A 12,084-nucleotide genomic window follows, 5' to 3' on the forward strand; every position below is an offset into this window, starting at 1 on the left:
AAGCACACTCAAACCAGAGCTGAATGTGGTTCATGACAGATAAAAAAAACAAAACAAAACAAATCAAAACTAGAACAGCATTTTAAAAACAGTAGGCCAAGACTATCCTCCCTCCCAACCATGCTTCTCAAACATAGGCTAATCCAAAAGTTTGATAGTAGGCTATGATATGATATGTAACCTAATGAAGGAAAAATTACAGTGGAAAAAATGCAGTGGAATGGTATCGTTTTTTTCCTCCCTCTCTCTCTAATGTCCTCTTCATTTTCCCTATCCTAGGCCTACTAATTGCCCCATCCACTTTAAGCTCTACACTGGCTTCCTCTTGATCTCAGACAGGCAGCTAGCCTGACGAGCCATTACATTAAAATATAATTTGCTGCCGCTAGGGTGCGTCTAGATTTCTAGGCTAACAGGCAGCCGCCTGTCCCATTAAAAACTGACTAGCCTACAGTTCTTTTGCTGCTATTTTCTTTACCTACCAAATTATTCTTCATAACCTCAATCAATTAGGCTGTAGGCTACCACTGACTGTATGGTCTAGGCTTACACAAACAGAATCCTTCCATTGGCAGCAGAGGCGGACAGAGTACACAGCTTCATTACTTGACTAAAAGTACAGATACCCTTTGCTAAATTTTACTCAAGTACAAGTAAAAGTACTGTCAGATGGTCAGATGTCTACTTAAGTAAAAGTACTGAATTACTTGTTTTTAAAAGTACTTGAGTATCAAGAGTACAAGAGTAGCCTACATTTTCTAAATATTGCATACTGCCACAGTGCTTACATTTATGTACAGAAACGTCCTACATGGAGTTATGAAAAATGTTAATGTTAATACCTTGTAAAAGGAATTGAAAGTAAAATCAAGTCATTTTCAACTTTTTACCATGTTGCCAGGGATGGGCAGTATTTCTAATACATGTATTTAAAATACGCATTTCAAATACAAAATACTTGAAGCGAAAACTATCATTAACTTGTTCAGAAAATTGAAATAGTCTGGCGAGATGGGGCCACGGGTTGGCACATTCCCGGGATGGACCTGCTGCGTCTTCATCCATTGTTTTGTCTATGGTTTTGTCTCTTATCTAAATCTGACCATGGAGTTGACTTTGACGGAAAGCTGAAGGTGATTGCTGATAGGCTGTCCCAATCAGTGGCGCCTGCACCTATCACGTTTGAGAGGGAAACAACAAATCGAGGGTTTCCAAGATTTTTCTTTTTTCCTTTTTTTTTAGAAGAAGTAGGCCTAACGGGTACTCACGGTTATGGATAGACATGTAGTGGAGTAAAGAGTAGCCTACAATATTTGCCTCTCAAATGTACTTGAGTCATGAGTACTCCCCAAAAATGATACTCGAGTAAAGTACAGATCCCTCAAAATTGTACTCAAGTACTGTACTCAAGTAAATGTCCTCCGTTACTGTCCGGCTCTGATCGGCGGTAACCTACGCCACTAACATGGCTGGCGGTTGGTTGCTCTCTGAAACATGTAGGCTACTATACAGTCAATGCAACAGACCACAGGCCACTGAACTATATGATGAAAACAGCTACACAGCAGCAAAAGGCTCACGGATATATATATATATATATATATATATATATATATATATATATATATATATATATATATATATATATATATATATATATATATATATATATAGGCTACCATAGACAGTAAAAGATACACACATATGATATTTAGCATACGTCTAGATCAGTGGTCTACACCAGAGATTCTAGAGCGGGCTCTGTTCTAGATTCTTTGGTCTACACTGATATGTCTGCACTGAAGACACGCCTTGTTTACAACTGACGTCAAAGTCGCTCGTGGAAAACGTCACTGCAGCGACAGCGACAGTGAAATCGAAGAGTAGCCTACCAGCTTTAAACGACAACAGAACCCTTATTTGACATTCTCTGATGCACAGTCCAAGTTTGTTTTACAATAACAATTTACCAGGACTAATGTACGTTTTTCCATTTGACTCAACGGCTGAGGATATTAGGCTATGCCTACTGTCCACCGATCATGCACTGATCACAACACACTCACAGATTGTCGTTTATGGCTATAGGGACACTGAATTTATACTCCTCCACCTTTTCAAGATGAAACCGTTTATGCTGCGTGCTCCTACTGTTTTTACAGGCATGCGCGACATATTCACATGGCATTTGTAGGCCTACCTCTTGATTCTGCGGAGTCTGTAAATAGACATTTGGATTCACTGTTATACTTTGGACTGTGCTACTTTTGAAAGACATACAGTAGCCTACCTCTTGGAGTTCATATCTAAGGGTTGATATCTAAAGCATCTGAGGATGGATGTGATACGTTGTGTTAGATCCCTCATGGATCTGCAAGCTCAACTTCAGAGAGCTATTGGACTACAAGAGGAGATTCAAACTGAGGTTCTGGCTCACCTTCTTCTTCCTCGAAGCACCAGGAGGCTAAAGATCCCAGAGGGTTTTGGAGCCAGTGAAGATGTTGAGGCATACTTTGCTACCTTTGAGAGAGCAGCCACTTCCCTTAAGCTTCCTCAAAAGACATGGCGCGCGCAGGTTATGAAGCTCCTTGGTATGGATTACAGCGAAGGCCAGGATTCATCACTACAGGATCATGGGTATGAAGTTGTTAAGGACCATTTACACAGTCAGGCAAGTGTGGCAGAACAACAGTGGCAAGTTAACTTCACTTTGGCCAATTTTGACCCTGTGAAAGGCCCCAGGGAGTTGGGTCTGGGGCTGGACGAAGCAGCCAGGCGATGGCTAAAGCCAGAGAGAAGGAGTGCAGAGGACGTGGTGCAACGCGTGGCTCTGCAAAAGTTTGTAACCCTCCTGCCCAGAGCTGTGAGTGATTGGGTTGTTCAACATAAATGTAAGGACATGGAGGAGGCAATTAGTCTGGCAGAGCAGTTCCTCGGGAGGAGGACCAATGAGGAGTATGGGGAGAGAGAAGAAGACACTGCTGGACAGCAATACACAGCAACAGACCCATCAGACAAGTCTGGAGCATCAAATCAGTTTCGGTGGGTTTTCCATGATGTCAGCATGAGTAAACCAATGTTATTTTTTAATTTTTTAAAAAAGGCCAATGTCCCCCCATAAAATACAGAAACCTGTTATGTTTACATTACCCCCTGTTTATTTAAATAACCAGATGTCTAAATAAAATTCTGCTTGGTATCTGATCTAATCTAAATGTAAAACTGTACTTGTTTTTAGAGTAACTACAGATAATGCCCAGGAGGGAAAGGAGCCCAAACCATGGACCACAGCACCAAAGGAGGAGGAAACATCACTGAAACTCTGTCAGTCTGTCAGCTTCAATGTGGAAGTGGAGGGAATGGGGGAGATTTATCTCAAGGAGGAAGGGGGAGAAGAACAGGAAGAGTACACTCCCCACATTGAGCAGATGCCAGTGGAAGAGGAGGATGACGACATGTGCAGTGGGGAAATTGTGATAGAACCTCCTTCTGACATAGGCCAGCCATCTGTGACTACCACTAGAAGGCAACCAGGGTGGAAACCCACCTTTAGAGTGAAGAAAATGTACTTTGGTGCAAATGAAGCGACACTTACTAAGAGTCATGCATGTTCTGACTGTGGAAAGAGCTTCACCAGGCTGTTTCACCTGCGCAGGCACAAATGCGGATCGGCTCTTCTTGCCTGCCAGAAGTGTGAGACCACATTCGCTTCCTCCAGCACTCAGCTGGCACAACACCGGTGCAGCCATGACGAGTTCCACAGCTGCCCATACTGCGTGAGGCAGTTCCGCAAAAAGTCCAACCTGCAGAACCACGTGCACATGCACACGGGCGAGCGACGGTACCAGTGCCCGGACTGCGGGGACACGTTCACTCAGAAGCATGTCATGCTGGAGCACCGGAACATTCACACGGGGCAGAGGCCATTCGTGTGCCACGAGTGCGGGAAGGGCTTCTGCCACAGTCGCACCCTCAGCAAACACCGCCAGCTCCATTCTGATCTGAGGCCTTTCCTCTGCACGTTGTGTGGGAAGACGTTCAAAATTAAAGATGGCTTGAGAAGGCACCAATTGGTACATGAAAAGAATAGCGAAAAAACTGTAGGAATGCTTAAGTGACATCGAATTCAAATAGACTATTGGAAATACCGGTATGCATACTAACTCTGCATGCCTCTGCAGGTCTCAACATCTAGGGATAAATGTGACAAACTTTAAATTAAGAGGTATCACAGGGGACAGGAACATGGACCTGAAAAATGTATCCAGGAAAATTAGTTAAGAGCTATAACAATGAAAAAGCGATCACTCGTAGATCACTGCTATTAAGGTGTCATTGTTTTCTAGTCTGCATGGCATATGGTCTTATTAATCACTCATGTGTAGTGCTGTGCTCACTGGCTACCAACCGATCTTTTCCCTTCTTTACATTATGGCAATTCATAATGTGTACTTTAATTTGTGATTTTGCATTTTTTCTACCTTCAAAACACTTTCTGGACATTCCTTGATATATACTTTTTTTGTAAAACCTAAAATAAACATTTCTGTGTATATTGCCTAATGATTAAACAAGTTTAACTGTATACACCCTCCCCCCTCTCACTGGATTAATTAGAGCCAATAAAAAGGTTTACCTGTGTGCACAGTTTATCTGTTGTTTCCTCAAGCTCTGCCAGGGGGCAACAGTGAGTGCTACTGCAAATGCTTCCAATTTTTGATACATTGTAGACATGGTGCACTGAGTGCACAATATCGACTTGCATCATTATAAGCTTTTTTCCCAACGATATGTAAATAACTATCACGTCTCCATCTTAAGAGTAGTTACGGCAAACTCATCTATGATGCCCAATATAAGTCAATTGGCTACACTATTCTCATCTGCTGTGAACTAATGACAGCTACTTTGCTGCTCTAATTCCACAGTACACAGAGAACACAGAGTCATTTGGAGCAGCCACTCACTACATCATTCATGATTTGTAAATGTTTCCAGTTTGCATCTAATACTTGAACTATTGCGGGGTAGACAGTCATTGTATGCGGTGTAAATGTAGGTAAGGTCATGATGGCGATTGAGCAAAGCGCTTGACAGGTCTTTGTCACGTGACTTGGCATCGACGTGTATCGGAGTCTGGACCAGAGGCTCAGAGGGAGGTGTCATTCCAGTGCAAACACACAAGCTACAGGGAATTACTCAGAAGCTAACAGCAGCTTGCCAGCTTCTTCTAACAATCAAATCACCACTGTGGAATATGCATTTAATTTAATTATATTTCATGCCATGAAATGAAGAGAAGATGGGGGCAAAGGAGTCAAGGATCGGTTTCCTCTCTTATGACGAGGCCATCAAAAGAGGTATCCATCCATAATATTATGATAACGCTAGCTAGCTATCATCAGCAGCTAAGGTTAGCTAATTATGTCCATAGCAGCTTTAACAGTCGCTAATGTTACCCTTGGCTGAAATCTAAGAATAAATCAGAAAACAACTATTTAAACAGCCCTTCTGCTACGTTAATACGATTGCGATTTAGCTGACAACGGGATAACTGATTGTCTGGTTATATTCGGGTAGGTTAACGTTAATGCAACAAAGGCACGGTGATGGTTAGCTGGTCAAGACTGTCGCTGGCTAACGTTAGCTGTCTGTCTGATGTGATGACATGAATACCCATCACCGATTGACCCCCACAGACAATTTGTTTATGCTGCTTAATGTGATAGCTTATACCTTAACTGAGTTGTCACAAGTGACTGTTTACCAGCACACATGTTGCAGAGCAGTAACGTTACTGGTTGATGTTCAAAGCCTGGGCGCAAGCTAATAAAAGCTACCCGGCTAATGCTATCTATGCTAACATCACTGTGCTAAACTGCAAAAGGATATTAAGCCTTATCTAACTGTCCTGTTCTCTGTGGCTCATTTAGCATTTCAAATTAGCTTGATTTGGTCCTTTGCGAGTAAGATACAGTCTTCAGTTGAGTCTGAAAACAACTGCAACATAACAGGCAAATAATGTGGTCTTACTTAATGTCATTGTTGCTCGCGTTAGTTTAGCTCGCATTAACCAGCTAACGTTAACTAAAGCAAGCTTACCAGTTGAGGTGACTTCACCTCGCTATCGTCATCCAGACGTTTCTGACTAACTGATTAGTTGTATTTGTAGTGTCGTATGCAAAACAAACTCTTCACCATGCTGTATTTCCCCCGTGCTGTGGTATCAGTCAGAAATGTAGTTTGCTGCTAACGTTAAATGTTACAGTCATCATGTGGTACTACAAGAGCTTCCAAATTGCGCAACGATGTCAGTAAAAATGGAGGGCCACACATCATACCGAAAAACATCCTCTCAATGTTTACCTCTTAGCGGTTTAGTGAATGTATAAACGTTTTACCATCCATCACTCGCCAAGACTTTCTAGATGTGCATCTAAGCTTGGTTTTAGATTCATTTTCCATAGTACTTTTAGTAGTTTTTGTAAAGTGGTTTTGTTTTTGCATAGGCATGTGAGCTGGGGGTAAACTGAATGTGATTGTATATTCTTGAATAGTCTGAATTTATATATCTGGCCTCTCATAAACTACTAACTACAGTTTTGAAAGTTTCAGTTAGATTAGGCTGAGTGTTTTGACCTCCATCTGTAACTCTTCTTCTTTTATACAGCTAGTACACACGCACGCACACACACACACACACACACACACACACACACACACACCTTTCTTCTCACTGTCTTTTTCTTTCACCATTCAGTCACTGATGTGGAACTCAAACGACTGAGAGATGCCTTCAGGAGGACTAGTGGCTTGTCCTACTACATGAACCAGCAATGTTTCTTCAAGGAAGTGCTGGGAGACATGGTGCCCCCTCGGGTGGCTGAGGTGAGCTTTGTTTCCTGTGATAAACCAATCCACGAAATCCATTGAACAGTTGCAACAAATTTCTTCCATCTGTTATTTTGAGTTATGGTGTGTGTGTGTGTGTGTGTGTGTGTGTGTGTAGCTCTTGAGTCTTCTGGAATGTGTCTTGGCAAGTTGCAGCATGTATTAATTCAGGGATCCCTTCCAGGGATTTCAGAGAAAACTGTCAGCCCTTATTGTGAAGTCATAAGGTGGCAGTGTTTTGCCCTGAGGGACCTCTGTCAACCTGTTACTATTTCTATAGGGTCATATGTGTCCTGACCCATTTGTGTGTATGCTTAATTGGGCCAAGTGGTGAGATTTTACTTGGTTGCAACCACTCTGCCCATACATTGGATTATTTCAGCATTATACACTGCATACTCAACACACCTGCATAGCATTAGGTAATGGCTGATGCCCAGTTTTAATGTTTTAATGACTCTTTGGCATTTTACCTCCAAGCTCTGCTAATTCCTCGAAAGAAGGCGAAGATGGTTTAGTTGCCAAATAAAACCAGGACTGTTCTCAGAAGAGAAGAAAAGAGTCGACTGGAGACAACAGACAACAGAATACTTAAATTTTGAGCCTCAGCGGTTGTGTCAAGACATTGTGATCTGTGGTGTTTGAAAAAAAGAACAGATTATTATTAGTAATATTATTATTATTATTATTATTATTACAATTTGAGCTGGTGTGGGTGTTCTAGCAGTGTTTATGGAGACTACTCTGACAGTTTGTTTGAGAGTTTGCAGCTGCCTTCCTTGGTACTCATCTACTGTAGTTAGTGCGGTAGAAAGGCCCATGGAATGATCTGGGCTTGTAAAGAAAGTCCACATTATTCAGTCTGCGGATGAATGAATGTTCTGTGCTGGGAAAGCACCCCTCTCATTGGGCTTTCAAAAAAATCCAAAAAAATGATGCCGCTCTTTAGCTCTTCCCAGAAATTGGGCTTGCGTCTGAAAGCTATACCTGTTGCACACAGAGACACACACACACACGCGCGCAATGCTTCCTTCTCGTTTCTACACAAATCTTTGCGGTTGTGATCACATGCCAGTGAAGTTAGGGTTAATAAAACTATAACCTTACTACATTGTCCTACTTAAAACTGGCCTATATCTAAAACAGTCCCTTAGGAGACAATTTATTCATGTTGAGATGCCATTGGTGCATATCACATAAGGATGAAAACCAGTGAAATGTGTTGATCTCTTGGAAAGTAAATGAGTAAATCGTGCACAGGCTGATAAATAATACCCTAATAGCCCAGTCTATGGTTTAAGATGTAGTCAACATCAATCAAATGAATTAGTTGACATTAATTATCTAATTGATGTTAATACTTGTGGCTTATTTGTTTCTAACCTATTTTTATTTCTCTCAGGTGATCTACAACTCATTCGGGGGGACGTCTAAAGGTCTGCACTTCAACAACCTCATCGTTGGGCTTGTGCTGTTGACAAGAGGCCGGGATGAAGAAAAGACCAAGTGTAAGTCACTGGCTCGGATGTGCTGTGGTTACCATGACGATACACAGGCAGCAGTTTGACAACGAGAACATTTTTTTTTTTTTTTTTCCTCTGGTCGTCCTGGGGTTTATGTGGTTCTTTGTTTTTTTGTGTCAGTTGAGCTCACGGTGACCTTTTTTTTTTGGTCTTTTGTGTAGGCTATGTGCTGAACATTTTTTACCCTAACGTTATACTCACGGACACTCAAAACTGATAATTTTGTTACAGGGTAGATATTTCAGATTAACTTGGAACTGTGACTTATTTTTAACATATGGCTTCAATTGGCAGTTTTTATTACAGTAAGCAACAAATCTCTCTCTCTCTCTCTCCCTCCCTCCACCCCCCTCGTTCTCCCTCTCCCTCTCTCCACTCTCCACTGGCCCTGTAGACATCTTCAGTCTGTTTGCCAGCGAGTCAGGCAGCTATGCCACACGGGAGGACATGGAGGCCATGCTGCAGGCTGTGGACGGAGAGATACCTACCTCTCTCCGCAAGTGTTTCACTGAGGTCAGTTCCACCCCACCCTACAGCACCCCACCCCACCCCTTCAGGTCAATTTATAGTCCAGGGGATAAGTGTCGCTTGACAAAATAAGACTTAAAAGCAACATAAAGTTCTTGTCGAGCGACACTATAGTTGTCGCCTGAACTATAAATGAGCCTTTACTCCTCACGTTTCTCTGTGGCCTCTCAGAAATAGAAATGTTTTGATTTAGGAACGTATAGAGCATAGCATATTGAATAGAGAGTTATGGCCTTTGACGGGAGCTGTCTTCTGTAACTTAGATGACAGGAGACGAAGCGTCAGCCCTAGCAGTGGGTGTTTGGGATGTTTCAGACAGTATACCTGTGTATGCTCAGGGCATTTCTGTAGAAGAGCTTACTGCTCTGTTCATTTCCCTGAATAAACAACCAAATGTGATGATTAGATATGAAAGGGCCTGTACTGCATTGTGTGTTGTTTTCTATGGACACGCCTGATGACAGAGTAGTAATGATAATAATAATTATAAAAATAATACGCTTTATTTGTATAGCACCTTTCATACACAGAATGCAGCTCAAAGTGCTTTAAATTTGGAGCATTTAGCACAATAATAGCACAATAGAGTGGATGTGACTTTCAACAGACAAGCCTTCAATAAAACAGTAGGCAAATGCACACCTAGGTCTTTATTGACAGCCATATATAAAGAGGAAAAAGAGCACAAGTGGGCAAATCTACAAGAGTGACGCACTATGTGCAAAACTAGCACAGATATTGGGTCACATAAGTCGGTTTTGCATTGTTTTTGAAGTGGTAGCACAACTCTGATTCATGCGCCCCACATTCCCCTCATACTGAAAGTATTACCCTTTGTCATGTCGTTGCAGTCTTCACATTCTCACTAACACAGCTCACAATCCAGACACCATTGGTTTAATCACAGTGCAAATACTAAAGCATCAAAGTGTTACAACTACTGCAAATATTCTGTTTTTAAGTTGCAGTCACTGGTTAAAACCTGGGTTGCTGAAAAGAAGACACAAATTTGGAAAAGCTCCCACTGGTATTGCTGGGGTGGAGTGATTAAATGTCAGATGTTTATGCTCTTATCACCATATACCCACACACACACACACACACACACACACACACACACACACACACAGACTCAATCTCTGAACCTCATAGCCTTCTATTGTTGTACACTCCCTTATCGTTGTTTGGCACATGCTTTATGCTATCAAAACGGGGCATTACAGTGTTTCTCACAGAATTGAATTGTACTTGTGGTGGTAGATGCAGGGGGGGTGGGGTGAGCAAACATTCTGTGTCAGAGTCAGTAAAATGAATAGCCTATAGTTATACTTGCCTTGCATGAGAAGTCGATATTGACAAGTAGCTGTAACGTTATAGTGTGATAACCTCGACAACCCAACAGCATTCTAATGTTAGCGTAGGGATACTGCTTCTTATACTTGCACATAACTTAATTAGAGAGAGAGATGAAATGAAAGGATTTCATCCCATATAAATTAGTACAACATAGAAAATCATTGTGTGGTGGTTAATGTTGATATTGTGGTAGGCCGCCACAAATAAGTCAATGTATGGGAAACACTGCATTAAGAATCTGATTGTAATGCTGATTTCACAGGATGCAGTATTTTTTTCTGATGCTGTCAATGATGTTGACTGTGTTATGTTTCCTTATCATAGTTTGCCATCATTTACTGTTATACCGTTACATGTGAAACATCTCATGCTCAAGCTGTGCCAATGTAGTGGGCTGAAGTCCCATTTAACAGAACCTATTCTACAGAAAACAGAACTTACTCTACCTTTATTGTGCATACATTACTCATTCTGAAAGTGCAGTCTTTCGTAGGGTGACTATGTTCTCTGTTGTGGTTTGTGATCTGTCTGAACAGGGGGAGAAGGTGAATTATGAGAAGTTTAAGAGCTGGATTCTGCAGAATAAGGAAGCCTTCACATTTTCTCGTTGGCTGCTCTCGAGTGGCGTGTGTGTCACCCTGACCGACGACAGCGACACACCCACCTTCTACCAAACACTGGCCGGAGTGACCCACTGTGAGTCATTAAGGCTAAAATCTCCATTCAGCAAGAGAGAGAGAGTGTGTGTGTGTGTGTTGTGTGTGTGTGAGGGGTGTGTGTGTGTGTGTGTGTATTTGAATGTTTGTGTGCACTTGAAACTTTTGTTATTTAATGAAACCTTAGCCTATGTGCGTACGTGTGTGTGTGTGTGTGTGTGTGTGTGTATTTTTTCGCCACAATGTGTTAGTCTAATTTGATGGAAGACTGCAAATGTTATCAAGGTAATCCATTTTGGAGGTCTTTGCCATTGTAGTCTCAACGCACATCACCAGTTACTCTCACTACTTGCACAGAGCAACACCTCGCTGCAGTTCACACACGCTGCTGCAGCTTACAGTCAATACGATCTCACCACCGCCCACTAGACCTGGGAGACTTTTTCATGGAAGGGAACCATGTTGCCACAACACGCTCTGCGTATGCGTCAGGCTTGTTCAAGGGTAAACCACAGGACTTCCTACTGTTGTTTCAAGCAACGCACAGGCTGGCATGGGCGTTTAGAGCGCAGCACCTCCGCTATGCTGTGCACAAGTTTACATGAAGAAGTGAACTAAAAGCGGCACTTTTCCAAGTTTAACAAATGGAGCACTCTTTCAAAGGTTAAGAGCTGTAAAGACGCCAACTGAGACTCTTTCCGAAATGCCATACTCCAGGACTACTTAATATATTTGACTTGCTACTTTACTGTCAAGATCAGTATACAAGCAGTAGGTAGTAGTGTGCAGTAGGCTATTTTGGAAACAGAATCTTGAGTCTAGGCAGTCCTCACTAATAGTATGTGATCGCTATCTGGGCTTGTCAATAAGTACCATCACGCACCTGACTGTTAGTTGTAAAATCAACGATTGACGTGACGTCATTTTTGGTTGACATAGCAGAGAAGTGACGAGCTGCCGTCGTCATGGAAACTCTGTGACTGTGGGGTACACAGTATACAGTAGATGTGAGGTTTGTCTGTAGGCAGAGCAGACTACTGCTGAGACTTGTAAAGACTTCCACCCACTAAACATCTCTTGTGAAACCTTGGCAAAATATCACCGTTATGTGTGTACAACACTGATTCTAT

At 42.0% G+C, this 12,084-nt stretch overlaps 2 protein-coding genes across 3 annotated transcripts in view; both read left to right on the forward strand.

Annotated features, from left to right (window-relative positions):
- Window positions 1–1,852: 1,852 nt before the first annotated feature.
- Window positions 1,853–4,585, forward strand: LOC125286505 (zinc finger protein 397-like). The gene is made up of 2 exons (XM_048231655.1): window positions 1,853–3,042; window positions 3,239–4,585. Exons 1-2 carry the CDS (start codon window positions 2,336–2,338, stop codon window positions 4,116–4,118), a joined length of 1,587 nt encoding a protein of 528 aa, XP_048087612.1. The 5' UTR covers window positions 1,853–2,335; the 3' UTR covers window positions 4,119–4,585.
- Window positions 4,586–5,144: 559 nt separating this feature from the next.
- Window positions 5,145–12,084, forward strand: part of LOC125286327 (ubiquitin carboxyl-terminal hydrolase 32-like) — a 30,276-nt gene continuing 23,336 nt past the window's right edge. For both annotated transcript variants that reach the window (XM_048231334.1, XM_048231342.1), the window contains exons 1-5: window positions 5,145–5,360; window positions 6,761–6,888; window positions 8,294–8,399; window positions 8,809–8,927; window positions 10,835–10,994. In XM_048231334.1, the coding sequence (XP_048087291.1) occupies window positions 5,303–5,360; window positions 6,761–6,888; window positions 8,294–8,399; window positions 8,809–8,927; window positions 10,835–10,994 (571 nt within the window). In that variant the 5' untranslated portion in view covers window positions 5,145–5,302. The remainder of the gene's footprint in view (window positions 5,361–6,760; window positions 6,889–8,293; window positions 8,400–8,808; window positions 8,928–10,834; window positions 10,995–12,084) is intronic.

This window comes from Alosa alosa, chromosome 2 (assembly GCF_017589495.1).
Source record: "Alosa alosa isolate M-15738 ecotype Scorff River chromosome 2, AALO_Geno_1.1, whole genome shotgun sequence".
Taxonomy (NCBI): Eukaryota; Metazoa; Chordata; class Actinopteri; order Clupeiformes; family Clupeidae; genus Alosa; species Alosa alosa.

Bases quoted from the DNA above. Each gene is read 5' to 3' on its own strand.
- LOC125286505 (XM_048231655.1), top strand. From the start codon at position 2,336: ATGGATGTGATACGTTGTGTTAGATCCCTCATGGATCTGCAAGCTCAA. The intron at 3,043-3,238 runs GTGGGTTTTCCA...ACTTGTTTTTAG, and splicing joins GGAGCATCAAATCAGTTTCG to AGTAACTACAGATAATGCCC.